The sequence below is a fragment of the Phoca vitulina genome, unplaced genomic scaffold (assembly GCF_004348235.1).
Source record: "Phoca vitulina isolate PV1807 unplaced genomic scaffold, GSC_HSeal_1.0 scaffold33, whole genome shotgun sequence".
In the NCBI taxonomy this organism is placed as follows: Eukaryota; Metazoa; Chordata; class Mammalia; order Carnivora; family Phocidae; genus Phoca; species Phoca vitulina.
In genome coordinates, this window is record NW_022589736.1 from 1,057,146 (window position 1) to 1,083,482 (window position 26,337).

The 26,337-nt window shown below is 59.8% G+C and overlaps 5 protein-coding genes and 3 non-coding genes across 9 annotated transcripts; 4 read left to right on the top strand and 4 right to left on the bottom strand.

Moving 5' to 3' along the window:
* Nucleotides 1-212: 212 nt before the first annotated feature.
* Nucleotides 213-7,004, bottom strand: TBL3 (transducin beta like 3). 2 transcript variants are annotated; one of them, XM_032426033.1, is made up of 22 exons: nucleotides 6,929-7,001; nucleotides 5,424-5,475; nucleotides 5,246-5,341; nucleotides 5,112-5,159; nucleotides 4,857-4,998; nucleotides 4,679-4,763; nucleotides 4,425-4,595; nucleotides 4,259-4,334; nucleotides 4,087-4,180; nucleotides 3,821-4,002; nucleotides 3,585-3,726; nucleotides 3,429-3,487; nucleotides 3,240-3,343; nucleotides 2,210-2,357; nucleotides 1,898-2,128; nucleotides 1,742-1,812; nucleotides 1,506-1,662; nucleotides 1,371-1,429; nucleotides 1,005-1,108; nucleotides 832-903; nucleotides 594-752; nucleotides 214-512 (listed from the first exon to the last, which is right to left on the bottom strand). In XM_032426033.1, exons 1-22 carry the CDS (start codon nucleotides 6,967-6,969, stop codon nucleotides 391-393), a joined length of 2,415 nt encoding a protein of 804 aa, XP_032281924.1. In that variant the 5' UTR covers nucleotides 6,970-7,001; the 3' UTR covers nucleotides 214-390. The 2 variants fall into 2 exon arrangements, with proteins under 2 accessions (XP_032281923.1, XP_032281924.1); XM_032426032.1 differs by having other exon boundaries at nucleotides 213-512; nucleotides 3,821-4,180; nucleotides 6,929-7,004.
* Nucleotides 7,005-8,074: 1,070 nt separating this feature from the next.
* On the bottom strand, nucleotides 8,075-10,727 carry RNF151 (ring finger protein 151). The gene is given in 5 exon segments (XM_032425514.1): nucleotides 8,075-8,120; nucleotides 8,122-8,576; nucleotides 9,189-9,285; nucleotides 9,608-9,753; nucleotides 10,599-10,727. Coding segments are annotated over 5 exon segments (873 nt in total).
* Nucleotides 10,728-11,659: 932 nt separating this feature from the next.
* LOC116645714 lies at nucleotides 11,660-11,786 on the bottom strand. The gene has a single exon (XR_004302013.1). It is a non-coding gene; the product is annotated as a small nucleolar RNA ACA64 (small nucleolar RNA).
* Nucleotides 11,787-12,117: 331 nt separating this feature from the next.
* RPS2 (ribosomal protein S2) lies at nucleotides 12,118-14,204 on the top strand. The gene is made up of 7 exons (XM_032425974.1): nucleotides 12,118-12,403; nucleotides 12,490-12,579; nucleotides 12,887-12,994; nucleotides 13,258-13,431; nucleotides 13,511-13,670; nucleotides 13,899-13,990; nucleotides 14,080-14,204. The coding sequence occupies exons 1-7, from the start codon at nucleotides 12,227-12,229 to the stop codon at nucleotides 14,158-14,160; spliced, it is 882 nt and encodes a 293-aa protein (XP_032281865.1). The 5' UTR covers nucleotides 12,118-12,226; the 3' UTR covers nucleotides 14,161-14,204.
* LOC116645708 lies at nucleotides 13,050-13,183 on the top strand. Its single transcript, XR_004302008.1, has one exon. It is a non-coding gene; the product is annotated as a small nucleolar RNA SNORA64/SNORA10 family (small nucleolar RNA).
* On the top strand, nucleotides 13,695-13,835 carry LOC116645709. Its single transcript, XR_004302009.1, has one exon. It is a non-coding gene; the product is annotated as a small nucleolar RNA SNORA64/SNORA10 family (small nucleolar RNA).
* NDUFB10 (NADH:ubiquinone oxidoreductase subunit B10) lies at nucleotides 14,200-16,732 on the bottom strand. Its single transcript, XM_032425975.1, has 4 exons — nucleotides 16,475-16,732; nucleotides 15,077-15,215; nucleotides 14,693-14,832; nucleotides 14,200-14,475 (listed from the first exon to the last, which is right to left on the bottom strand). Exons 1-4 carry the CDS (start codon nucleotides 16,620-16,622, stop codon nucleotides 14,372-14,374), a joined length of 531 nt encoding a protein of 176 aa, XP_032281866.1. The 5' UTR covers nucleotides 16,623-16,732; the 3' UTR covers nucleotides 14,200-14,371.
* A 1,135-nt stretch (nucleotides 16,733-17,867) lies between these two features.
* On the top strand, nucleotides 17,868-26,102 carry RPL3L (ribosomal protein L3 like). Its single transcript, XM_032425515.1, has 10 exons — nucleotides 17,868-17,909; nucleotides 19,425-19,617; nucleotides 21,012-21,180; nucleotides 22,396-22,531; nucleotides 23,837-24,023; nucleotides 24,120-24,280; nucleotides 24,486-24,587; nucleotides 25,020-25,115; nucleotides 25,329-25,448; nucleotides 26,010-26,102. The coding sequence occupies exons 1-10, from the start codon at nucleotides 17,868-17,870 to the stop codon at nucleotides 26,064-26,066; spliced, it is 1,263 nt and encodes a 420-aa protein (XP_032281406.1). The 3' UTR covers nucleotides 26,067-26,102.
* The last annotated feature ends 235 nt before the right edge of the window (nucleotides 26,103-26,337 follow it).

Genomic DNA, 26,337 nt, shown 5'->3' on the forward strand with positions numbered 1-26,337 from the left:
AGCTCTTCTGACTGGGCGCCTGGGTGGCTCAGTTGGTTAGGCGACTGCCTTCGGCTCAGGTCATGATCCTGGAGTCCCGGGATCGAGTCCCACGTCGGGCTCCCTGCTCGGCGGGGAGTCTGCTTCTCCCTCTTACCCTTCCCCCTCTCATGCTCTCTCTCTCTATCTCATTCTCTCTCTCAAATAAATAAATAAAAAATCTTTAAAAAAAAAAAAAAGCTCTTCTGACTGAGGCACAACCCAGTGTCTGTGCTGAGAAGCAGAGCCTTCTGGATCTTGGCCAGGCCGGGGCACCCGTGGGGCAGGTTGGGGCTGGGGGCTGGGGACCTGGAGTGAGAGACAGTCCACACATGGGGAGTCTGGATAGAAAAGGACAGCCTTCGGCATGTTTCAGAGAGCTGAGGGAGCCACAGAGGGGGCCGCAGGGAGGGCGGGCAGCTTCATGTTGTGCCACAAGAAGTCCAGGAAGGTGGCTGCCTGCAGTGTCCGGCTGAGCCGCTGAAAATGTCGCTCTGGGGGAGGACACAGGGACGTCAGGGGCTTCGTGGGGGCTGGCCAGCAGCTCCCGCCCCGCCCAGGGCCAGCCCACATACCAGTGTAGGGCAGTAGGGCCTCGAGGGAGGTCTGCACGCCAGGGTAGGCCAGGAGCTCTTCCGGGGCCTCGTGCCGCAGGAGCACCCCCAGCACAGCCTGTGCGTCGTGACAGTGCCTCGAGTTGGTGTTCCACGTGACACAGAAGCGCAGCAAGGCCTCTGGGGGGACAAGGACAGTCAGACCTGCCCACTGGCTGCCCTGCCTGGCCATTGCCCCACCTGCCCACCTGCCCCTGACCTTTCTGATCTCGCCGCAGCCGCAGCACCGTTGCTCCCAGCTTCTCGCAGGCCTCAGGGTCCCTCCGGATGGCTGGGGGTGGGGGTGGGGGGGTGGGGAGACTGAGCCCCAGGGAAGGGCACAAGATGGACCCAAGACCCTGCCCCCCCTCCACGGCCCAAGGCAGCACTGACCTTGGATGACAGTCAGCACAGTGTGGGGCCGGTCCAGGGAGATGGCCAAGCCCAGTGCCCGCAGGTACCGTTTCTCATGGAGCAGGTTGTCCAGTTCTTGCTGCCTGGTGGGGGAAGGAGGGAGGACAGGGTCACTGGGGGACCTGGCTGGGACTGAAGGCAGAGCCATCAGGGGGCTGGCCCAGGAGTCCACAGCCTGGCCCTAAGCATCCACTGGTGGTGAGCTGTGTTGCACTCCTAGCCTCAGTTTCCCACGCCATAAAGCAGAGGTGACGGCTGTATGCCCCCACTCCAAGGGTGTGACGTATGGGATGGTAGACATATGCGTGGCACTCAAGGGGACTGGGCAGGGACCCCCAGACTTACTTGACCACCTCCTCCTCCCGCTTGGCCTGCTCTTCTGCCTGCTCCACCTCGGTCACATCCTAGGGTCAGAACGAGGTCAGATGGACACCCTGATGCAGCCCTGCACAGTCCCCATGACCCCCCAAACCTCCATACCTTCCAGAGGATGACGCAGGAGTCACCAGCACCGGTGAGGGCGCGATCGTCCAGCCGGCTACAGTGCAGCCCCCAGACCTTGTCCTCGTGGGCGTCCAGAGTCTTTACACACTCGTTGTTTTTGATGGTCCAGAGCTTCACAAGACCATCAGAGCCACTGGATTTGGGATCAGGAGGAGTTCAGTGCTAGGGCCCATCCTGCAGCTCATCCCAACCCCTATCCCCAGCCCACTCACCTGGACAGCAGCTGGGTACCACGGCTCACAAAGGCCACCTTCAGCACGGACGCATCATGCCCCTCAAACGTCTGTAGGATGGGGAGGGGAGAACGTGAGACCACCCCAGGGCGGCGGGCAGGGCCTGGGGATGAGGGGCCTGAGGCGGGCGCTCACCTTGAGGCAGCTGAAGTCCTGCAGCGCCCAGAGCTTGACCGTACCGTCAGCCGAGGCTGTGGCCAGCACCTGGTCCGTGGGTGAGAACTGGACGCACCAGAGGCCGCGCCGGTGGCCCGAGAAGACACCCAGCAGCTGGCACTGTGGCAAAGCCCAGAGCTTGGCTGTGCGGTCCTGTGAGCCTGTGGCCAGCAGCTTGTCGTTGGGGGCGACGGCCACACTGTTGATATCCTGGTGATGGGAGCAGGGGGCACCTCAGACCCCCATCCCAGCAAGGGCCCTGGCCCTCTCCCTGCTCCCATGTCCCATCACCTTGTCATGGCAGCGCTGTGTGGCCTGAGCCTGGAGAAGGACAAGACTGCCCTCTGGGGCTGCACCCTTGGAGAGCAGGGCTTCAGGGACGGGCCACACCTTCACAGTGCAGTCCTGGCTGCCCGTCACCAGGAATGTCTCCTTCAGCCTGAGGCCAGATGTGGGGGAGGGGAGACCCCTGCTGAGCCCCGACCAGCCCTGTCTGCCAGGGCATCACAGCCTGGGCCTGCAGGACCATGGTCCCGACCGAGGAGGGGCGGGGTGCACTTGTCTACTCGAGCCCCCACCACCCGCCCTTGGTCCACCATACCTGGTGACTTGGTCACAAGACCTCAACCCCCCTAGCAGGGAATATCTTTTCTTTTTTTTTTAAGATTTATTTATTTATTTGACAGAGAGAGACACAGTGAGAGAGGGAACACAAGCAGAGGGTGTGGGAGAGGGAGAAGCAGGCTTCCCGACCATCAGGGAGCCCGATGCGGGGCTCGATCCCAGGACCCTGAGATCATGACCTGAGCCGAAGGCAGACGCTCAACGACTGAGCCACCCAGGTGCCCCAGGGAATGTCTTTTCTGCCTGAGCTTTGTTCAATGTCATTCTTTCTGCCCTGGAGCCTCTCCCCCCAGCCTTTTTTTTTTTTTTTGAGATACAGGGAGAAAAAGCACGAGCAGAGCAGCGGGGAGGGGCAGAGGAAGAGGGAGAGGCAGACTTCCCGCTGAGCAAGGAGCCTGACACAGGGCTTGATCCCAGGACCCTGGGATCACACCTGAGCCAAAGGCAGACATTTAACTGACTGAGCCACCCAGGCACCCCGAGCCTCTCCCCTTTAATTCCCCCAGCCCCAAGAACACTTCTGAGGAGCCCCTACCAAGAGAGCAGCTGGGTATCCCTGGCATTCTGTTACACATCCCTAGCCTGGAGCCTCGAAGACCAAGGCCGAAGCCTCCCCCTCCACATCTCCCTCAGCTGGAACCCCATTAGCAGGGTCTGGGCCTCTGCAACACCGCGGACCCCAGCCCTGACCCCCTACCTAGAGCAGCAGATGGTTCCCACGCTGTGTGTGTGCCCGGAGCCCTGAGCCACACAGGCCACCTTGCCAGCCTTGTTCATCCTCCAGATACAGATGCTCTGATCCTGGGAATCAAACGGGTGAGGAGAGAGGCGGGGCTGGGCTTCCTCCCCTGGGACCCATACCTCCACACCGCTCCAGATGACTCACCTTGGCACAGCTGGCAAAGAGCCACCCCTTCCGGAACACGTCCAGGGCCAGGACAATGTCTGGGAGAAAGTAGAGAGAAAATGGCCATCAGTTACAGTAAAGGAGGGCATTCTAGTCCAGAATAGAGTGCTGGGGGCATCAGCTCAGCTCCCTGACCTGTGTGGCTGTGGAGAATCTGGCAGGCCATTGTCTGCAGCTCAAACACTTTCAGGCTGGGGCTGTTGGAGGCCACGACAATGTGGGAGTCCTCGGGCCCAAGAAACCGGACGTCCAATACCTCCTCGCTGTAGCCGGCAAACTGTGGGGGCGGGGGCCGGAGGGACACAAGCCAGAGCCTGCATGAGTGGAGGGCTGGCAGCCCCACCTCCGGGCTGAGCAGGGGCAGCACTCACCTGTTTCTGCAGCCGCAGGGAGTGGGCCTCGTAGAGCAGCAGGTTATGGTCGGCAGTGACAGCGAGGAGCAGGCCGGCACGGTGGGCCAGAGCGCAGTGGGTCAGTTCCTGCCCAGGGCCTGGCAGCCGCCGTTGTATGCACACGCACTGCCCAGAGGCTGCCTCCCACACGCGCAGCAGGCCTGTGAGGGGACGCGGGCTGCTGGCACTCCAGTGCACGGACCTCCCCCAGCCCCTGCTGCCCACCCTGGCCTGGACACACACACCTTGGTCTCCGGCTGTCAGGAAGTGCAGGCCCTTGGACTTCACACCCAGCCCAGGCGCTGGCTCCTCTGGCAGCAGCACGGCCGCCTCCACGCTCTGAGGGTAAGCGGGTCAGAGGCAGCAGCCCACCCTCCCCCTGCCCCCTCGACTGGCCCGGCTCCCTGGCATCCCCACCTCAAACACTGGCACCGTCCTCGTGGCCTGGTGGCTCCGCACGTCCCAGATGACACAGATCTTGTCGCGGCCTGAGCTGGGGGGGCGGGGGGGACAGCCACCTCAGTCCTCGGCCTCAGCTGCGGCCCTCCCCTTCCTGCCATGGCCTGGGTGGCTGGCCGCTGACCTAAGCATGGTGTGGCCATCAGCGCTAAAGGTCAGTGAGGTGACGGCACTGTAGTGGGCAGTCATCACGGCCAGGCACGACTGGTCCTGCAGCGACCACGCGCGGATGGTGGCGTCTGCAGCTGAGGAGAAGAGCAGCAGGCGTGCGGGGTCCGGGTGGAAGGCCACCAAGCTGCGGGCGGTGGGGGGGGCGGCAGGTGAGTTGTGCGCCCCTGGGCATAAGGCCCCGTCCACCCTCTGCTGCCCTCTACTCACTGTACAACCCCTGGCGAGCCCCGAAAGTGGTGTGTCCCATAGTGCCGCACAATGTCCCAGACACGCACTGCCCCGTCACAGCCGCCTGTGGGAACGTGTTCAAGGTGAAGGGCTGGTGTGCCTGAAGACCCCTGACTGTGTGCCCTCCGGGGGCCCAGCCACCCAGCCAGGGCCCTACCTGTGGCTAGCAGTGTGGAAGTGGGGTCAAACGCCATGGTGGCCACAGGGGCTGTGTGTATCGCCTTCCACAGGCGGGTGATGTTGCCCTCTCTCCAGGCCCACTGAGCCAGAAGCAGTGCCCGGCTGGCTGTTACCAGCACCTATAGAACGATGCAGTTCAGCTGGGAGGGGAGAGGCACGGCCACGTGTCCTCAATGGCTCAAAGTTTGGCTGAGAGGTACCGAAGCCCGCCTCCTATCCCTGCCCCGTATACCTCGTTGTCAGGGCTGAGATCAAAGGCAGTGATGTCCTCCTGGTCCTCCTAGAAGTGAGAGTTAGCACATAGAGCACCATGAGAACAGACTGCCCTCCACACTAGCCCCTTGCCCTGGCTCTCCCCACCCTCACCTGCTCCAGGCTCCGCAGCACGGCCCCTGAGGCCACATCCAAGATGTTGACTTTGGTACCACAAATGCAGAAGAGATGCTGCCCAGTCTGGTCCAGCTGGTGACAGAAGGGTCTCAGCCAAGATAACTCTGTGCAGCCCCTGCCTGCCCCACCACTCTGCCCCTCCCTGGGCTGGTACCTGCACCTTCCCGCCCTTGTAGAAAGGCTCGATCTTGCGCTCCACAGCATAGCTAGAGAGAACAGGGGGTGAGAATGAGTCACCCACCCCTTGGTCCCCAGTGTCCAGCTCTGTGTTGGGTGCTCTCCCAGAGCTCAATCCAAAAGGCCCCTGCCTTGAGGAGTTCCCAGGCAGAGGTGGGGATGCAGGAGATTGGAGATGGCTCTTCTCACTGTCCTCTCTCTGCAGCACTGTGAGGTGGGTGTCACAGAGGATGCGAGACCCAGAACTGGGCGGTGATGCACACCAGGTTCTGAGGCAGTACCAGCAATGTGACACCCTTGTCTTCCCAGATTCCCCCAGAGTGGAGTAGGCCAGACCTCGGGGGCCCTCTGCTGGCGGCGGGAGGCCAGCCCAGGGTACCAGCCCAGGATACCGGCCCAGAGCAACACCCCCTCAACAGCTTCCTTCTCAGCTGCAGCCTGCTCCCTCCTCAACCCTAGCTCCTTCCTCCCACTCCCCAAGTAGCCCTCATTTCTGCAGCCTCATGCTGTCCTCGTCCCTCCCCTCTCGGCTGCCTCCGCGGTGGTCCAGGCCACCACACGCTCATCTGGACAGCCGCTCCAGCCTCTTCACCAGGCCCCCTCTCTACCATCTCAAACCCTGCTGCCAGAAAGGCCTTTCCAAACCTAAGTGTTTTACCCTGTCTTAAAACCCTCCCCTCTCCTTATGTGTTTCTAAGACCCTGACTTGGAGGAGCCTCTGCTATCCTTTTGTGTCACACAGGCTATTCCCCGTATGTGGCTTGGGTCTCTCTTCCCGGATTTCACTGGTGCCTAACTCCACTAGGGGAGGCTTGGCTACCAACATGAAATGGAGCCCCCAACCGTGGAGCCCTGGTGACTATGCCACAGAGACGCTCTTGACCCTAGGCCTTCCCTTTGGTATTGCTCATCACTCCCACTGATGAAAATGAGCTGCTTAGTATGCTTATCCCATGAAACCGAGCTCACCGGCAGGGAGGAGTCCATCCCGTCCTGGGCCCTAAGCACTTAGATGTTCACCAGAGTCCTTGGGGAACTGAATCATCCCAGGATTCAGGGTCTCCGGGGCCACAGCAGACCGCCCATCTCCTGACCTCTCTTCCTGCTCCATGTCGAAGAGGGACAGGAGGTGAAAGCCCCCGGGCTGCCTGCCCAGAAGTGGTTCTTCTCCCAGTACCTGAGGGTGGGGGCCTCCCGCTGCGGTTCAGGACCAGCCTCGACTTGCGCTCAGCCCGCTCCTTCCTCCTTTAGAATTTTTCACCCACAGCCCCCAAACCAGCTCCTAATTTAATAACCGACGCTGGCTCTCTCACTTTGTAATAACACAACCAACACGACTCCCGCGGGCCAGTTCGCACACCGCCCTCAGGCTCTGCCCAGACCCGAATGGGCGCCCAGCCCAGGGCGTGCACATTTGCCACTCGGGCTGCGAACCCCGCTCCCTCCCCGGGTGGCACCCACAGCCGTAGCGCCCCAGCTCACTTGGCCTTGAAGCGGCCCACTCCCGCCACGGGCTCCGCCATGTCGCCGCCGCCGCCTCCGCCGCCGCGTGAGGGAAACAGGGGCACCACTCCTCACTGCCGGCGCGCCGCAGATGGCGTCACCGCCCACGACTACTGTGACGCCGTCAGCTGCGCGCTCGGCGCCATCTTTGCTGTGGGCAGTGCCTGCTGTGGCAGGAAGCGGAAACTGGTGGAGGCGTTTCTGGCCTGGAGGAACCGGCGTAGAGCCGCCTGCAGGCGGCTGGGGCTTCTGGGGCGGAGGACTGCAGGGCACGGGGTTTGCCCGCTGTTTGCCTTTTAGTGGAAATTTTAAAAAAGGAGTAGTAGAAAATGTTTACTAAAGTCATCCCGAGACCCTTGCCCCTCGGCCTTCTGGGATTTGGGTACAAGCGCAGTCAAGTTCTCATGGTCTGGTGTGATATATATCGCAGGTAAATGAATAAATCGGGTAACTTCAGAGACTCTCAAATATTTATTGATCACATTCTATGTGCAAAGCACTGTTGTAGACACTTGGGAGGCACAAGAGCAGGAGGTGCTAGAGGAGAGAGGGCTGGCGGAGGACGGGCAAGGAATAATCGGGAGCGTTCAGCAATTAGTGCTGTAGAAAGAACAGATCAGGGTAACGGACTTTTAAATGTGGTGGGGGAGGTAAGGTGTCGCCTGAGTGAGTAAAGCGGGGACCCCTGGGGCTGTTTGGGGGGACAGTGCTTGTGGCTACAGGGAGTACTGAGACGATAGGGGCAGGAGGTCAGAGATAATGGCGGTTCCCTGTGAGTCATTGTGAGGCGTGGGCTTTGCCTAGGAGTTCAGGGTTTTGAGCTGTTTGTGTGACTGGCTGGGAAGTTGGTTAACAGACAGGTAGAAGTAACAGGAAGGAGACTGGGAAGGTTTCAGGGAAAACCTCTGCGAGGAAGAGGTATCTGAGGGAAAAGAAACCAGGCAAACGGGAGAGCAGGGAGAAGAGCCTTCCAGGCAGGAGCGGCCCAGGGAGAAAGGCCAGTGTCCCTGCGGGGTGAAGGCAGTGGTGCCGGGGGCGGGGCGGGGGTGGGGGTGGCAAATGGGATAAAGCTGTGAGGCCGGCAAACACAGAGGTGGCAGGGCGGGCCAGGCCTGGGCTCTGCGTTTATTTACCCCTCTGTTTACAAGGTACCTTGGCCCTGGGCCCCCCACACCTCGGCCCCAATGCTGCCTTCTGGGGTGGCCTCGGTCTCCCCTTGCGGGGCGCCCACGAGCAGCGCGTCGTCCTCCTCCAGGAAGTCTCCGAGCTGGGCCAGCTGCCTGCGGATGAAGTTGGTGGTGCGGTGCACTTTGCGCATGCGCCGCAGCAGGCCCAGCACCAGGGTCCGGCTGCGCTCCTGACGCTGGGTCCAGGCGTCGCGCAGCTCACGGTAGCAGTTGTGGCGTGCACGCTCCACTGGGCCCAGGGCGGCCCCACAGCCCAGTGGGCAGCGCTGCTGGGCCCCACGTTGGCAGTGCTGCCAGTGCTCAGCCAGGGCCCCACGTGGCACCCGTGCCGTGCAGCCCTCACTGGGGCAGGCCATCAGCTCGAAAGGGCATGAGTCCTGGTGCCCCCTTCGATGGGCCAGGGGGCACGTCACCAAGCAGCCAGCTTCCGCGTTCTTGCACTGAGGGTGGGGGGAGAGCACCATGTGAGCCAAACCAGGTCAGACGTGGCCAGCACTGGTGCAGCCTACTTTACCCAGAATCCCCCATCCGGGATGTTCCTAATGGGGAGCCTGCCAAGCCCTAATGGCATCAATGATATGGAGGGGGAAGAATCTAGACCTCTGAGACCAGGTGCACAGGGCCAAAGGCTTGAGGGATGGGGGGTGGGGGGAGGTACCTGGCTGGGTTGATCTTGCAGTTGTACACAAGCCAAGTTTGTCTGTTTTTTTTTTAAACCTCAGTTTCCTCATCTATAAAATTAGGGGACTGGGGTGGTGGCCAGCACAGCAGACACTTCATCCTCTAAAAATCTTGTATAATCCCCATTTTACAGCTGAGGCCCCAGGGGCTCAAAAAGGTTAGGTAACTTGCCCAAAGTCACACAGCAAGTAAGTGGTAGAGATGGGACTCAAACTCAGGCAGGACTGATGACCCTGAGGCTGCAGTCAGTGTTGCTGGAGCAGAAACCCTCAGTTCTTTCTGAGGATAGGATTCTCCTTACCCCCTCTCCTGGCTCTGTCCCTCCCCTGGCAGGAGCGAGAAGGGCGCTGGGAGTGGGTGCTACAAGCTACCTTGACTTCCAGGCGGCCGATGGTCCTCCGGAGTTTATTTACATGGACCATCTTTTTCCGTTTCACCTCTTTCCTGCAGCATGGACAGGTCTTCTGTCTAGGAGGCAGGAGTGGGGGGGTGGGGAGTGTTGGGAGTGGAAAGGGACCAAGAGACAGCAACACGCCTTCCCAGGTGGTCCCTTCTCTCAAGCTGGAAGAGGCCTGAGTACTTCCTGGGGAACTCAGCTCTGAGGTTGGGGCCATGGGCTGTAAGTACCCCAGGGTGTGGGGACACACGTACTTTAGTGTCCTAGATTTGGAAGCTGACTCTTATGCCCACTGTGACCTAATGCTTGGCCCACCTTCCTCTCTGTTCTGGGCCACAGGGATGGACACAGCCCTGCCCTTGTCCTCCCAGCCTCTTGGGTGCCCACTAGCACCTGGCTAGCCACCGGAGGATGCATTTCTTGCAGAAGATATGGCTGCATGGCAACCTCACTGGCCTCTTGAGAACCCCGTGGCACACGGAGCACAGGAGGTTGCAGTCGGGAGGGCTGGCGAAGAGGTTGAGATCATATCCGCCACTCTGCAAGGGCCAGGCCAAAATCAGTGCCTGGCTGGACCAGGTTCCAGCTGCATACCCCAGGGAAACCCCAGGATGGGGAGGTGGGCCCCCCAAGTGGAGGGTTGGGTCAGGACCCACTTTGAGGGGGCAGCTGTGAGGGTCAAGGCCTTCCAAGACTACCAGTCCCCAGCTGGAGAAGCTGGCCTTGGTCTGGAGTTAGACGTGGCCAGAACCCTTGCAAAGGTTGGTTTCCTTGTCTTGTTGGGGAGCCTGTAACCCCCTGTTCACCCTTTCTCAGAGTGAGGAATGAGTTCCAGCTCTGGACAGGTCTCGATTTAGGAACACATTTAAGGGCCAGAGGCAAAAGGGTCCCAGGCTCACCATGCTCTGTGTCTGGACAGCAGCTCCACTGACCCCCAGGGCTCAGGAGCCTCCATTTCACAGCAGGAGTGGACCGACCTCACAGTGGCATTGTCCAGCTCAGGCCAGTCACAGCCCTGGCTCAGGGCCCACTGGGATCCTGTACCATGTGGCCCTTGCTCAGTTGAGGGATAGGTAGTCTGGACGTGGGGCAGGTCCCTGAAGCCCCCGTCTTGGGAGTGCGTGATAGCTGATCCCCAAGCAGCACTAGGCTGGGAACTAAACTTCTGAGGACTCTTTCCCCAAAGCTGAGGCTTTGGCAGGAATGTAAGAATCATTCCCTTCTCCCTCCTCAAAATAGTGCTGCCCAGGCCGGATCTCCAAAGCCCAGGGACTTTTGACATCGACCCACCATCAGGTCTCCTAGGATCTAAGACTCATGGCGCTAGCTCCAGAGTACAGATCGGAGGGAAGTGAGGACCAAATTCCCATGCAACCTGTGGTACCACCATAGTGGGGGGCCTAGTCTGTGGGAAAGCTTTCCAGAACAGGTAGGCTCTGGCGATGTGGGCAGGCCTCTGAGAAGACATGGGGAAATCAGTCTCCACCTCGGAAACCAGCATGTTCCCACGCATGAGGCACATAATACAGAACTGCACGTTCAGCAGCACCGAATACCAAGGTCACCAAATCCTATCCCAGACCCTACCCCCTCCTGAGAGCAATATGGGGCCCATGCAAGCCCTTGAGCTGGGAATCTTACACTCTCATTCTTGGGTTAACTTTAAAAATAAGAGTCCATTATTTCACTGGCAAAAGTGTGTTTATTTGGGAATAACCAGAATTGCAATTCAGGACATGCAAACTATGGCAAGACTACAAGCAAGCCCCCAACAAACAAAGGAAAGGAACTTTATTTCATGGAGAAAGAAAGTTGGGAGGGATCGAAGTCCCCTGGAGAAAAGCAAGAGTTCAGAGTGATGACAGTTTCTCACAGGCTGAGTTGCAGGAATAATCCCTACATCCTTCCCTGTTGGGGTCTGTAATTGATGTTGAGCACCAGAGCTCCCCCTTCTAGCCTTCCAACTCCACCTTAGGGATGTTTCCCTTTATTGTCACACTCGTTAGTGGGTTGGTGGCCCAGCTCAAAGGTACTTTATCTGCTACTGTGGAAGCTATTTGGTGTGTGAAATACACCAGGGTTTCAAATCTGGCCCTGCCACTCACGGGATGCCACGGAGGAGTCACCTGCCAGCCCCTGGGACCCAAGTTGTACCCCTCTGTGGCATCTGACGCGGAATCCGGCAGGCCGGCAAGAGGTGTCCCATAGGGTCTCCCCTCCACTGCACACCTTGCTCCCCGCGCCCACAGATGCACCTCCAGGCGGATGGGTGGGGGGCCAGGAACACCCAGACGTGCAGGACTCACACCGACAACTTCACTGGGCGTTGGGAGCAGAGCTCCCCTCTCCCCGCGGTCCTGGCGGCGTGGGCCTCACGGTCGGGGCGTCGGCGTCCTGCGGGCAGAACACGGGGTCAGGGATCAGAGGCCCCGGGGCCGGCGGGGCGCGTGTCGGGGCCTGGGTTTCACCTGCCCACACAGACGAGTGGGCGGTGAGCTGAGGCCCCCGGTGGCTGTAGGCGCCGAATCTCACCCGCGGCCACGGCCAAAGCCGCGGGTGATTTTCAACCAACGCCGACCTCCCAGCTACCACCCAGGGACGCGGCGGGGCGCGGGCCTACCTGCGGCACCGGGCAGCCGGGCCGCCACGGAGCCCACACTCAGAACCGCAGGGGCGCAGTCGCACGCGGAGCGCGGGGAGACTCGGAAGTGCGCTTCCACGGTTCTTATAGGCCCGTGGCGAACTCGCGCCTGGGGCGGGGCACCCGAGATCTCGCGGCACTTGGCCGTGGTATAAATACTCCCTCCGCGCGGCCTCGTTCTTCTTCTCCGAGAGAACACGTGAGTGTCCGTGCTGGCGGGTGCGTGCGCGGGCCCGGGCGCCAGGGATCCGCGGCCATTTGGCGGGGCTCGGTCCGGCGCGTTGGCGCTTCTGGGCGGGAGCCCTGGCCCCGGGCGGCCGCAGGTGCCAGGGCCTCGCTGACTGGTTCATTCTCGATGTTCTTTTCAGCAAATGGCGGATGACGCCGGTGCTGCGGGAGGGCCCGGAGGGCCCGGGGGCCCTGGAATGGGAGGCCGCGGCGGCTTCCGCGGAGGCTTCGGCAGCGGCATCCGGGGCCGCGGTCGCGGCCGTGGTCGGGGCCGGGGTCGAGGCCGCGGAGCTCGCGGAGGCAAGGCCGAGGACAAGGAGGTAGGTTCGGGCCCTCGCGCGTGAGACGGGCCCGTGGGCGGCGCCGATCGGGCGACCGTAGTTATCGGCGCCTTTTCCCCTTCCAGTGGATCCCCGTCACCAAGCTGGGCCGCCTGGTCAAGGACATGAAGATCAAGTCCTTAGAGGAGATCTATCTCTTCTCTCTGCCTATCAAGGTAACGAGGGGGTCCTCCCCCCCGCCCCACCTCCGGACAGGGCGTTGGCAGGTGGGGTCCCCGGGAGGCTCATTTGGCCTTGGGTCCAGGGATGGGATCTCTCCACCTCGGCCAAGGCTCCACGTCTGAGGAGGGTGTGAGTGCCTAGGTGCTCTATCTCTGACTTAGGGTATTCGACTTGGACACAAAATGTGGACAGTTGGAAACCCAGTTCTAGGATCCGGGTGGAGGTTATCTAGGGAGAATGGTTACAGATGGTTCCTGAGCTTTCTAGTGAACGGTTTCGTTGCAATCTCTCATCCCATAGGAATCTGAGATCATTGATTTCTTTCTGGGAGCATCCCTCAAGGACGAGGTTCTGAAGATCATGCCTGTGCAAAAGCAGACCCGTGCTGGCCAGCGGACCAGGTTCAAGGTATCCTAGTCACCTCATGTGTTCCTGGGCTGCACCTGCCAAGGGGCTGGGTGTGACTCTCTCAGCTCTGCATGGTCATGCTTGTCACTACACGCGTGGCTTTCGTAATGGGGAGAGAGAGAAAGGATCTCCTCGGGACCTCAGAGTGGCCTCACGGTGGCCACTCCTTCCTTGAGGGGCGCCACAGGCCTAGTTGGTGGCTGTTGGTGGCTGCTAGTGCCATGCCGGCCAGCGGACTCCTAACCATGTCAGGTTCCTCACAGGCGTTTGTTGCCATCGGAGATTACAATGGACACGTCGGCCTGGGTGTCAAGTGCTCCAAGGAGGTTGCCACTGCTATCCGTGGGGCCATCATCCTGGCCAAGCTTTCCATCGTCCCCGTGAGGCGAGGCTACTGGGGGAACAAGATCGGCAAGCCCCACACTGTCCCATGCAAGGTAGGCTTGGGGGGTGGGGGGGGCTTGCGGTGGTGCCGATTCTCCCTAGGCCATCTCCTGACTCCTCCACGTTTTGCAGGTGACTGGCCGCTGTGGCTCTGTGCTGGTGCGTCTCATCCCCGCCCCCAGAGGCACTGGCATTGTTTCAGCCCCTGTGCCCAAGAAGCTACTGATGATGGCCGGTATTGACGACTGCTATACCTCGGCCAGAGGCTGCACTGCCACCCTGGGGAACTTTGGTAGGTGGCCCTCACAGAGGCTGTGGCCTCTCAGCTCCGCTTAATCATACTCAGTGTGTGCTTGGCGTATTTTGAGAGAGAGAGAGAGAGAGAGAGAGGAAGGTCCTCCTAATGCATGGCAGACTGGCCCCAAGTGGCCTCTCTGTTCCTAGGAGCGCAACATCTTCTGTCTGTATCTGGGGTGTTGTGTCACGTGTATCTGCCAACCTTCTATTTTCTCTCTTCCAGCTAAGGCTACTTTTGATGCCATCTCCAAGACCTACAGCTATCTCACCCCTGACCTCTGGAAGGAGACGGTGTTCACCAAGTCTCCATATCAGGTACTGGCTGCCCAGCCACCCCCTTAGCCTGGACAGGTGCACAGGGTGCTGAGGTGTGGCTACAGCTAAAGCCTTGTCTCTTTTTCTAGGAATTCACTGACCATCTTGTGAAGACCCACACCAGAGTCTCTGTGCAGAGGACCCAGGCTCCAGCTGTGGCCACCACCTAGTTTTATACAAGAAAAATAAAGTGAACTAAAGTTTGTTAGTAGTGCCTTTTGTGTATTTCTCTTATGAGCTTAGTTGTAGCTGGATTTAAAGGGAGATGGGACCAGTGAGGTCAACAGGTCCAGGCTGGGGACTAAAGGTGACACCAAAAACAGGTTTCTTAATTACTCTTTATTTTAATAGTAATCTTGTGAAGGTGCTCAAGGAGCTGCTTTAGGCAGTGGCGGCCTCTTTAGCCGCCTTCCTCTCTGCCAACATCCGCTGCTTCTGTTTTGCCAGGCACTTCCTGGCAGAATAATGGGCCCCCAGGTCGTGATCTGGGAAAGAGATAGAGGGAGGGAAGTCATGGGCCAAATCTACCAGGATACAGACCAGAATCTTCTTTAAAAGTGGGGAGGAAACAGCTAAGATATTGAGCAGAAAAGGGACCTGGGATACAGTGATTCTCTTAATCACCCTCTCCCCCAACAACTGGCACAATTTGGGCAGTGAAGTTAGTGTTGAAGGATCAGGCCAGGGTGGGGGCTTGCTTACAGCGATCCTGGTAGGCCTTGGCCACCTGGGTGAACTGCTCCAGCTCCTTGGCACAGTTCTGCCTGTAGCTCTCACCTTCCCTCTGCTGACAGGCCTTCAGCCTTTCCTGGATAATGTTGACGATTTCTTGATCAACTTTACTGAAAAAAAAAAAAGGTGGTTTACGAGGAATCCTTTCCCTGTACCCAGAGACAGCAGAATGAAAGCAAGACCTTAGGGCCCTGTTGTCTGGCCCCTCCACCCTCAAGATCTGGGCGAACCCCAGGAGGCCTTCTTGGCAGCTGACCACCATCCCATGGTATCCCTGGGGGATAAGAGCCCGACAGAGGTGCTCACTGAGTGAGGCTCAGTGTTTCCTAAGGGACACACACAGGCAGGACATACTAGTCTCTTCTCCATTGCATTTCTGCTTCGAACATGCACAAAATATCCTTTTCCCGGCACTCGGTGATGTCTGGCACACGGCGGAACTCCCGGTGGTAGTAGTAATACCTGTTCTTCGCGTGCTGCCGCTCTATAAACTCTGTAAGGAAAAAACCCCAGACTCAAAAGGCCCCGTTGGTTTGGACAGGCCACAGAAATTGCTCTTAGCTCTCTTCCTTCTCACAAGACATGGAACGGGCAGACTGCTTTTACAAACACTGCTAATTAGACTCTCAAAGAACAGGTGTGGCTGGTTGTCCTGGGTTACTAATGGTGAGGTCCACCGTTTATGGTTTACGGAGGGCTTCCTGGGAGCCAGGCACAATGAGTATTATACCAGGGGGTAGCTCCCAGTAGAGTACGTAGGCCCAGAGAGAATTCAGGATTCTGAACCCATGCTCTGCAAGCCCACACCCTTCTATAGGTCCTACCTGCTGGCCAACCTCCCCACAACACAGGGTCTTCCCGTGTAGGCAGAGGCCCCAAGCCAGTTTTGCTGCCACTGACCTGGCCTCAGCATCCCCACCCAGAAACTGATAAGCTGGAACCAGTGAAATCTCATCCTTCCAGACACATAAAACACTTTCTAAGAAAGAGTGGGTTCATTGCTGTGCCTTTTCCAGATTTGGGGTTCTGATCTGCTGACTTTATCCTAAGAATGGAGCCACCAGGGCATCGCAGCACGTGGGTGGCTGGGCTGTTTGAACGAATGAATGAGTTAAATGCATGGATGAACTGCCAGGCACTAATGACTGAGGGCAGAGTGTGCTCCTGCTGCTGCCTCCACTGGGCTAGCTGAACAACAAACTGGGCCACAAAGAGCTGTTTTAAACATCTGCCTGGTTTGGACCAGAGATGGGATCTGGACAGTTCTTAAGCATGAGCACACACGGAGTAAAAGTCACAGCACATCTAGGTTGAGGGGACCTCGGCCAGCACTTGACCACCCCGGTCATTTTGCAGCAGGTGTGCAGAAGGCTGGCAACACCCGTTTGCTGACTGCCTTCTGTGCACAACGCAAGATGCAAAGCGTGCAGGGAGAATGGGGTTTAGCAAGCCCCAGGCTAGACTGCGATCCGCTAATATTTGGGCGAGGCCGAAGACCAGGGGTGTGTGGAGGGTTCCCCAGGCGGCGGGGGCCAGAAAGCAGTGAGCGGTCTTGGTGAAGGAGTGAGGGGCGTTCCTAGAGTGCAGTGAAGGTGGGGGGCGGGGGGGTCCAAGGAGGCGACGCGGCCCGCAGGTGCGGACGGCGGGGGATGGTCACGGGGGCGAAGCCCGGGGTTGGGCGAAGGGGTGCGGGGATCGCCGAAGGGCGGCGAGGGGCCCTGGGGAGCGGCGAGGCCCGGATAGGGTCCGTACCTCTCGCTAGGGTCACGGGCCGGTCCACGAGGAGGTCGAAGGCCTTCGTCAAATAGGTTATGGGGTTGGGCAGCGAGGTCTGCGGCGAGGGCGCCGGCGTGCGGCGCGGGGGCTCGGGGTACACGTCCTTGTCCCAGCTGTCCGGCATGGCGGCCGCGCGCGAGGGGTATCCACTCTCGGACGCACAACCCCGGCCTCCGCCAGGGTCCCACGGCCTAGTTTGCCCGCCGCAGAGGACGCCCTCCGGGGCTGCGCCTGCGCGGGATGGGGGGGGGGCGGTGCTCGCGAGGCACCATGGGACTTGTAGTTCTCTCGGCCCATCCAATGGTGGGCCGCGGCAGCATTGCGCACGCTCCCCTTCGGTCCCGCGTCCTTTGTGCTGGGCGCCGCTCTTGGCGGGTGGGATACTCTGGGGAACGAAGCAGAGGCTCGTGCTGGCATTCCTTTTTCTTTTCTTTTCTTTTTTCCTTCCTGCTTACATTCTAAGACAAGACAGACACAGGAATAAGTAAACCATTCAGCTTTCTTGGTGCACAGGCACGTGGCAAGTGCAGCAGGGAGCAAGATGAACACAGCTGGGCTCTTCTGGAGAACTCTGGCCGCTAGAACAAACAAACAACAGCATCAACAAATAACACACACTACCCAACGCCCTACTCTTTCGGGAAACCTTCCCGAATTGCCCATTCCCTACAGCCAGCCCTTTCTGGGCTCCGCTGTGTCTTCCAGGGCCTCTCATGGACAGGCTAATGCCACTGAGCTTAGGGGTCCTGTGTGGGACAGAGCAAGAGGCAGGGCTTGCCCTGGGGGCCCCTGGGTGCACAGTGCTCTGGTCTGGCTCTGATGGTTCTGCCCTGGCCCTGGGCACTGGTGTGCCCCCTGGGGCAGCTCCACTGACCAGGGCCCTGCTGACCACCTTCAGTGATCTCCATACCTGGCACGGCCCCTGACCAGTACCAGGGAGGGTGCTGGTCACTTCATGCCTAGAGGCTGGGGCCAGGGCAGCGGAGCCATCAACTCTATGGATGCACAGAATCGTTGATCATAGAAATGTCAAATCGTGAAATCATGAACTCTTAGAAACACACGCTGTGCAACCAAAAGAATTTTTTTTAAAAGATTATTTATTTATTTATGTATGAGAGAGAGAGAGAGAGAGAGTACAGGAGCAGGGGGAAGGGGAGAGAGAGAAACAGGCTCCCCGCTGAGCTGGAAGCCTGATGCAGAACTCGATCCCAGGACCCTGGGATCATGACCTGAGCTGAAGGCAGACGCTTCACCGACTGAGCCACCCAGGTGCCCCCTGACCAAAAGAATCTCAACATTGCCCTGCAACATTGGACTGAACAAGGGAACCCAACAGATTCAGGCTGGAGCTGTGGCCGCCGCCACTATGGCTCACCAGAGTAAGAGAAAGCAGAGACCTCGGTTAAGGGTAAGCCCCGGGCTGGCAGCTCTCCGCTGCTACCAGGCAGCAGAGGGACTTGGAGATCATGTAGTAGAAGTGAGATGAGGCAGATGAGAGGGAGGAACCCAAGTAGCTTGTGGCTCTGTGCCGGGCCCTCTGGTTCTTGGCCTGTGCACCTGGAGTCAGTCCCACCACAGGCCATGTGTCCTGCAGTGCGCTCGGGCCTCAGCACTGGCGGCCGCATCCCCTTTGCCCTGAGTCTGCGGGCATCCCTCCCGTGCTTCCTTCCCTCAGGTAGCCTCTCTCCCCCTGGGCCACTCGGGGGGCTGAGGTTTGCCCCTTCCCAGGGATTTTATTCCTGTGGGGTCCAGCCCCAAATAATAAAAGTAGCTTTGCGAGTAACAGCAGCAACAACAGAGAATTGTGACATTTGAGTTGCATAGAATCTTAGCATCAGCAAGGCAAGGCCCACAGGCCCTCAGAGGTATTTTAGGCCTGTGCAACTGATTCTCCGGGTTCAGAACTTTATAACCATATAGACTTCTTGTTCTTGGATCACAGCGGTTACCCACCCCCCCGGCACCCTGCAGTTTGTCCAGGCTGGGCTCACCGCCCTCAAGACAGGACAGGAATTCCCTCCACCTCACTGCCTGCCCACTGGGCCAGACCCTCGTCACAGCAAGCCTGGAAGAAGCCCCCTCCCCAGCTGGGGTTCCTTGACTCCTTAGCAGACCAAGGTGTTCCTGTCCTGAGAGGGTAATACAAGGCAGAAAACAAAGTGGGTGTGAGCCAGTCCCAGGGCCCTTGAGGACAGGAGTGACAGGCCTGGCTCCAGGTATCCCTACCCCAGGCTGCCCATCTGATGCCCCCTTTTGCCCCGCCCCAGGCTGGGCCTGCTCCTGGCTCGGGAGCCCATGCCCGCCACGGGATGTGAACAAGCTCCCCTGCCAGGGGCTAAATCTGGGAGCTGGCTGCTGTGCGTTCTGGCCCTGCCACTCGACCTCCAGCGCCTGTCGGGAGGCCCCTTCCCTTCCTGACCTGCAGGGACCGGCTGCCATGGTCAGTGGGCTGGGGGGCAGGAGCCAGCTGGCTTCCTGGGAGGGGCAGGTGGGCTTCTGGAGTCTCTCCCAGCAGGGATGGTCCTTGGGCCTATGGGGGAGTAGGTGACTGAAGGGACAACAGGGGGCCAGAGCTCAGGTTGCCCGGCCTAGAATGGGCAGGAAGATGGACAGATGGCAGTGGCCCCCTGTCCCTTTAGCCCTGAGCCACAGTGTGGGCCTGTCCCTCCTGGGCCCAGCAGGCGCAGCCCACTGAAGCAGGAAACCTGTGGGTGAGGAGGGCCTGGTGCCGGCTCTGTCCCTAAGACACTGCCCCTGAGCCAACCTCCCTCCTTTCCCGTGGACTGAGGGAGGGGGGTACCGAAGACCACCGGGGCCCAGTCTGGGTTCTCTAACTCGCTTCTCTGGGGCTGGGCTCCGGGCCCATCCAACCGCCCCCACCAGGGACACCCCAGCTCTGACCTCCCTTCCCTCCTACCCCCAGTCCCACCGGAAGTTCTCTGCCCCTCGGCATGGACACCTGGGCTTCCTGCCCCACAAGAGGAGCAGCCGGCACCGGGGCAAGGTGAAGACTTGGCCTCGGGACGACCCCAGCCGGCCCGTGCACCTCACGGCTTTCCTGGGCTACAAGGCGGGCATGACGCACACTCTCCGAGAGGTGCACAGGCCCGGGCTCAGTGAGTGGCTGCAGGCGGACGCATGGGGAGGGTGTGGAGCCTCCCTGCCTGCCGGGGGGATCTGGAAAGACTTCTGGAGGCTAGGAGCCAGAACTGGGGTCCAGGAGGGGAAGCAGCCCCAGAAAGGGCAACGCCCTGCCTGTGGGAGCCACAGTCAGGACACTGTCAGGGAGCCCTGACCACTGGCCACACCTTGAGGTGTGTTCTGTCCTGGCCCCCAGTTTACAGATGAGGAAATTAAGCCATTAGGAAACTTGCCGGTTGCCCGATTAGTAAGGGCAGGAGCTACGATTCAAAGACAGATGCCCCCATATACTTTTCATTTTGAGATCAGGGTAGGTTCACATGTGGCTGTAAGGAGTAAGACAGAGGGATCCCATGCACCCTTTGCCCAGTTTCCCAATGGAAATAGCTTATAAAACTATAGCAATAGGGTCACAACCAGGTATCGACAGGGATACAACCTACCTATCCTGTTCAGGTTTCCCTGGTTGGGGCGCATGTGCATGCGCATTTAGTTCTATGGGGTTCTGCCCCGTTTAAGTGTGCTACCGTGAGACATTCTATCCCCACAGGGGTCCTTCCTGTTGCCATTCTAGAGCTTCAGCCACCACCCCTCCAAATTCTGGGCAACTGCCCATCTCTTCTTCATCTCTCCTCATATGTGTTTTATTTTTATTTATTTTTTAAAAATTTATTTTAGAGAGAGAGAACACGCACGAGCGGTGGGGAGGGGGAGAGAGAGGCAGAGAGAATCTCAAGCAGACTCCCCCCTGAGCACGGAGCCTGCCGTCGCCCCCATGGGGCTGGATCTCACGACCCTGAGATCATGACCTGAGCCGAAACCAAGAGTTGGACGCTCAACCGCTTGCGCCACCCAGACATCCCACTCCTAATATTTATTTTAAACAAGTACTTTTACTTTGTATTAGTCTCAGAAATAACATCTACAAAATCATTGGTTCGGGACAAATAATAGGTATTTTTCTAGAGCTCATCCACACATATTCATGACTATTAAAATTAAGAATGTTCATGTGTGCTCCACTTAAGGAATCCCAATCCTACCCTTTGGGGGATGCCGTGCTGGCTGTTGGCTCTCCTAGCCCATTTCCAGATGACCTGGTGGGGAAACGGAGGCAGGGAGCAGGTCAGGCCTTGTCTGAGATCTCTGAGCCAGAGTGCAGAGCACTTGAAGGGCCCTGACCAGCACCTGCTCTGTGCCCAGGGCGGAGCAGAGAGGGAAGGGGCAGCGAGTGGGCAGGCTGGGGGCTGAGGTCAGTGGGGGCCCTCCCTGAGGCCGCGGTGCTCCACCCTCCCTCGGGCAGGAGGGGCTGGAGTTGGCTCTTCCCCACATGGCCCTCCTCCATGCTCCTTCTCGGGGTCTCTTCCAGAAATTTCCAAGCGGGAGGAAGTGGAGGCTGTGACAATCGTGGAGACACCGCCTCTGGTGGTGGTGGGCGTGGTGGGCTATGTGGCCACCCCTCGCGGCCTGCGGAGCTTCAAGACGATCTTTGCAGAGCACCTTAGTGACGAGTGCCGTCGCCGCTTCTACAAGGACTGGTGGGGGCCGCCCCCAGGGGGTGCACGAGTGGGCTGGCCGTGCCTCCATCCCCAGCCCTGGGCTGGGACAGTGGCGGGGGGCGGGCGGGCGCAGTATCTGCAGCGCACGGCAGGCAGGAACGTGTGTGCAGGGGGGGTTGCTTTCGCTTCAGTGAGAGACGAGTGCCAGGGCACCAGAGTAGAGATCGGGATAGAGAAAGAGAGGAAGCGAGGGTTCTAATTAAGGGTTAAATTAAGGGACTAATTGGATGGAATGACAGAGTTAGCTCAGAGCTTCCTAGCAGCCAGGGCGAAAAGGGGAAAGAGCCAGCTGACAAGCTCTTCTCATCAGCAAGAAAGGCATTTGGGGGCTTTAGATCTTCCCTGGCTCTAAGTCCTGAAAGGGAAGGCCCACCTGCCCAAGGAACCTCACACACACCCCCATCCTTACGGAGTTGGAGGCACTCCTGTCCTGGTGCTCTGTGGGGGGTGACAGGTTTGGGCCCCTGAGCCAGAGCAGGCTGGATGACCGCAGGCAAGCTGGCTCACCTCGTAGAGCCTCTTAGATTGCGCCCCCCCATCACAGACACCATGGGCTGGAGACAGCATCGGGGGGAGCGGTCCCTGTGTCAGCAGGCTGCTGTGAGGATCACAGGGGCAAACAGCGAGCGCTCACCAAATGCAGCAGGCCTTGGTTTGGCTCTCTCTTCTGTTACCAATTTGCCCCTCATCCAGGGGCTTTGACTTTTGTGAACTTTGGTTTCTTCATCTGTAGAACGGGGACCATACATCCACCTTCCAGAGTTTGGGTGAGGGTTCGGCACGAAATGGCATGGCGCCATGAAGTACTGGCTGTTGGCTTTACAAGTGGGGTCTGCAGCTCTAGCAACGTGGGCAGGTGGCGGGGGTGGGGGGGCTGCCTGTCCCTTCCTCCAGCTTCTGCACATCTGACGCTCACTCGCAGGCCTCAGGAGGCAGGAGGGTGTCCACTCTGCAGAGGAGGAACCCGAGACCTGGAGAGGGAGGGACAATCTGTGCTCCCAGCAGGTGGCTGGAAGCAGCCCGGGGACCCCAGGGGAGGGCCCAGCGGTGGCCTCCCCGGGAAGGGAAGGAGGGAGGAGGGGACAGGCACTGTTCTAAGAGCCCTGCGTGGTGGGCTGTGGGCATGTGGGGCCCAGACGGGCCTGGGGAGTTGCCCTGGCTGGCCCTTCTAAGTGTCTCCTGCATGTGGCTCAGGCACAAGAGCAAGAAGAAAGCCTTTACCAAGGCCTGCAAGAGGTGGCGGGACACCGATGGCAAGAAGCAGCTGCAGAAAGACTTCGCCGCCATGAAGAAGTACTGCAAGGTCATCCGTGTCATTGTCCACACTCAGGTCAGCCCCACCACCTTGTCCACACCCAGGCCGCCAGTCCATGCCCTGGACCCACCCTCCCCCATTCTCCTCCACCCGGGCTTCCAGGAGCCCTGGCAAATGTCAGCCTAAAAATACCACGGGCCTGGGGCACAGGCCCAAAGAGTTGGGTGACTGGCCGCGCATTGGCCGGCAGCTGTCCCAGGGATGGCATGCTGGGGGTCAGTGTGCTCTGAGGGCTGTGGGGCACCCGCCATGCCTAGTGCTCAACCAGGGCCCTCCCATGCCCTGAAAGGCCTGGATCTCCTGCCAAACGTCCAGTGTAGAGGGCCAGCCCCCTCCCTTTGGGGCCTGCACAAGTGTGTATGTGAGCCTTCGTACATGGGGTCTGGCTTGATGTGGGCTGAAAGGTTACTAACACCTTCTGGCTTATTCTGGAAGACGCCTTGGCATCTTGTCTTCAGGGAAGGCTTTCTCGCCTACGCCTGGAGCAGCACCCCGCTCCTCCCTTGCTGTTCCTGGTTATGCCTGTCATTGGTCATGTCCATTTCCCTTGACAGACTGGAGCTCCATGGGGGCAGGGGCCACGGCTGCCTGCTCAGTCTGTGCCTTGTATGCAGTAGGTGCTCTATAAGTACTTGTTGAGCACTATGCCATGGCCCGTATCCCTGCTTCCACCTGTGTGTCCCCACAGCCCGTGCCTCACACAGCAGCAGCCAAAGATATCTAAACATATGAAGCACAGTGTCACACCCTGCACTTAGAATAAAGCCCCAGCTTCTCCCCACAAGACCTGCACGGGCAGGCTCCTGCTCACCTCTGAATTCATCCTGCACCACGTTCCTCCTCGCTCACCATGGTCTAGCGACACTGGTCTCCTTTCCATCCCACCAACTCCCTGCCACAGGGCCTTTGCACATGCAGTTCCCTCTGCTCCCCAAAGTTTCAGATCTTCACTTAGTGGCTCCTTCTTGTTATTGATGTCACATCAGAGGGGTCCTCCCTGACTGCCCTATGTGCAATAACTGTCCCCTCTGCCCCCAATATTCCATTAGAATACTCTGCCCTGTCCAAGAATTTACTTGATTTCTGTCTCCCAATTAGATAGTGTCTCCTTGAGGGCCAGGACCCTGCCTGCCTCATTCCATGCTCTATCCCCCCAGTGCCTAGCACAGAACATAGTGAGTAGACAGACCCAAGCACTGGAACATCTGTTGAACAAATGCATGCATGAAAGCCTGCCGGGGGTCACCAGCCAGGCATGCCATGTCTGCAAATAGGGGCTGGGAGCCTCTGGGAGCCAAATGGCTGTGCCATGTCCTGCAGATGAAGCTGCTGCCTTTCCGGCAGAAGAAGGCCCACATAATGGAGATCCAGCTGAACGGCGGCACAGTGGCTGAGAAGGTGGCCTGGGCCCAGGCCCGGCTAGAGAAGCAGGTGCCGGTGCACAGCGTGTTCAGCCAGAGCGAGGTCATTGATGTCATTGCCGTCACCAAGGGCCGGGGTGTCAAAGGTAGGGCTGGGTGGGGTGGTGGCTTCGGGAAGGCTCTCTGGAGGGGGTGGGGCCAGACTGGCCTCTCAGCCACTAGCCCCCCTCCACCCCCTGCAGGGGTCACGAGCCGCTGGCATACCAAAAAGCTGCCACGGAAGACCCACAAGGGGCTACGCAAGGTGGCCTGCATTGGTGCCTGGCACCCTGCCCGCGTGGGCTGCTCCATTGCTCGGGCCGGGCAGAAGGGCTACCACCACCGCACAGAGCTCAACAAGAAGGTGCGTCCACAGTCCCGGTGGTAGAGGGACACTCATGACCAGACCCCGCTGGGTGGGGTGCATGACCCAGACACTGCTGGCCCCCCAAAGGCTCTGAAACACCCCTGCCAGTGCCTGGGTCCAAGCACACGTGCTGGTGGGTACAGACATACCACTGGCCCTGGAGGCCACCTGCAGCCCACCATGTGCCCTGTTGTCCTGGCAGATCTACCGTATTGGCCGGGGGCTGCACAAGGAGGATGGGAAGGTGGTCAAGAACAATGCGTCCACGAGCTACGACGTGACTGACAAGTCCATTACACCACTGGTGAGCGGGCGTGGCGTGCATGTGTGAGCAGGCATGTGGGGTACTGCCCTGCCCCAAAAGCTCAGGCCCCAGAGAGTGGCCACTGGCAAACCGTGCTGTTCCCGCATTCTGAACCTCCTCTGCAGATGGCTTACACTCCAGCTGCTGTCACGGGGTGTGGGGCACAGAAGCTGCAACTGTGGCCTTGCACTCAGGCCACCTGGGTTCAAATCCCAGCTGCAGTATGGTGCAGCTACAGGGCCCAGAACAAGGGACTCCACATCCCTGAGTCTCAGTTTCTCCCTCACTAAAATGTAGATTGTGAAATGAGGTAAGGAAGGACTCAGAATGTGGCTCAGATGCTGCCCTGATTAGTGATCCAGGGTGTTGCCCTGGGGCCAGGCTTGCAGCTGCCCCTTGCAGAGGTCTGCATCCTGACCCACCTTCCCGCAGGGTGGCTTCCCGCACTATGGGGAAGTCAACAACGACTTTGTCATGCTGAAGGGTTGCATCGCGGGCACCAAGAAGCGGGTCATCACGCTGAGGAAGGTCAGCGCCTCTGTGGTGGGTGGGGAGCCGTAGCCCCATGGGCCGTGGGAGGGTTGGGGGGCCTTGCTTGGAGCAGGGTGGGGATGGGGGAGCAAAAAGGGAGGTGTTCTGGCAGGAGCTGGGTGAGTGAGATCTTCCAGGTGTGGACTGGGGGTGGCGGGAGGCGGTGGGTGAGGACCTTACATCTGGCTCTCCTCTTCCACGGACCCCCAGTCCCTCCTGGTGCATCACAGCCGCCGGGCCCTGGAGAATATCGAACTCAAGTTCATCGACACCACTTCCAAGTTTGGCCATGGCCGCTTCCAGACGGCCCAAGAGAAGAGGGTCTTCATGGTGAGCCGGCCCACCGCTTGTTCCCTGGGGCAGCTAGATCGGATGAGTGTGGCGGGGGCGCCCCTGCTCCCGTCCCCGGGGCTTGTAGGGGCCCAGCCCCGGTCACTGATTCGCCCCTGCTCCCGTCCCCGCCGCGGGGCTTGTAGGGGCCCAGCCCCGCGCACTGATTCGCCCCTGCTCCCGTCCCCGCCGCGACGCTTGTAGGGGCCCAGCCCCGCGCACTGATTCGCCCCTGCTCCCGTCCCCGCCGCGGGGCTTGTAGGGGCCCAGCCCCGGGCACTGAATCGCCCCTGCTCCCGTCCCCGCTGCGGCCCTTGTAGGGGCCCAGCCCCGGGCACTGATTCGCCCCTGCTCCCGTCCCCGCCGCGGCGCTTGTAGGGGCCCAGCCCCGGGCACTGAATCGCCCCTGCTCCCGTCCCCGCCGCGGGGCTTGTAGGAGCCCAGCCCCGGGCACTGATCCGTGCAGGGAAAGAAAAGCAGAGCCGCAGCTGGCCAGGGGCAGGATTGCCGGCCAGACCTCCGTAGCTAGCGCTCCTGTGTCTCCCCCAACCCCCCAACCAGGGTCCCCAGAAGAAGCATCTTGAGAAGGAAAAGCCAGAGACCTCTGGAGACCTGTAGGCGGCTTGCGATGGAGGGAGCCTGAAGGAAGCGCGGCGCAACCCCCGCCTGTCCCCGCTGTCTAATAAAGTGCGGAAGCGACTCTGCCCGCGGTGTCTCAGAGTTGGGAGCACGGAAAGGAGGGTGGCCCGGGGCTCGGCTCGGGGAAGGACCGGTGCGGCGTGGCCCCGCCCCAACCCGGAGCAGCTCAGCGGCGCCCCCTGGCGCTCGGGCGGGGCGGCAGGGGGCGGTGTCGGGGACGGGGCGGAGATGTAGGGGGCGGGGTCTCGGG

Excerpts from the sequence above, each read along its gene's own strand:
- RPL3L (XM_032425515.1), top strand. The coding sequence starts at position 17,868 with ATGGCTCACCAGAGTAAGAGAAAGCAGAGACCTCGGTTAAGG. Across the intron at positions 24,024-24,119 it reads CAAGGGCCGGGGTGTCAAAG|GGGTCACGAGCCGCTGGCAT; the intron begins GTAGGGCTGGGT and ends CACCCCCTGCAG. Across the intron at positions 25,449-26,009 it reads AAGAGAAGAGGGTCTTCATG|GGTCCCCAGAAGAAGCATCT; the intron begins GTGAGCCGGCCC and ends CCCCCCAACCAG.
- TBL3 (XM_032426032.1), bottom strand. The coding sequence starts at position 6,969 with ATGGCGGAGCCCGTGGCGGGAGTGGGCCGCTTCAAGGCCAA. Across the intron at positions 2,129-2,209 it reads CACAGCGCTGCCATGACAAG|GATATCAACAGTGTGGCCGT; the intron begins GTGATGGGACAT and ends TCCCATCACCAG. Across the intron at positions 753-831 it reads GCTGCGGCGAGATCAGAAAG|AGGCCTTGCTGCGCTTCTGT; the intron begins GTCAGGGGCAGG and ends TTGTCCCCCCAG.
- NDUFB10 (XM_032425975.1), bottom strand. The coding sequence starts at position 16,622 with ATGCCGGACAGCTGGGACAAGGACGTGTACCCCGAGCCCCCGCGCCGC. Across the intron at positions 15,216-16,474 it reads GCCCGTGACCCTAGCGAGAG|AGTTTATAGAGCGGCAGCAC; the intron begins GTACGGACCCTA and ends TTTTCCTTACAG. Across the intron at positions 14,833-15,076 it reads ATGCAATGGAGAAGAGACTA|TAAAGTTGATCAAGAAATCG; the intron begins GTATGTCCTGCC and ends TTTTTTTTTCAG.
- RPS2 (XM_032425974.1), top strand. The coding sequence starts at position 12,227 with ATGGCGGATGACGCCGGTGCTGCGGGAGGGCCCGGAGGGCCCGGGGGC. Across the intron at positions 12,404-12,489 it reads GCAAGGCCGAGGACAAGGAG|TGGATCCCCGTCACCAAGCT; the intron begins GTAGGTTCGGGC and ends TTCCCCTTCCAG. Across the intron at positions 12,580-12,886 it reads TCTTCTCTCTGCCTATCAAG|GAATCTGAGATCATTGATTT; the intron begins GTAACGAGGGGG and ends CTCATCCCATAG.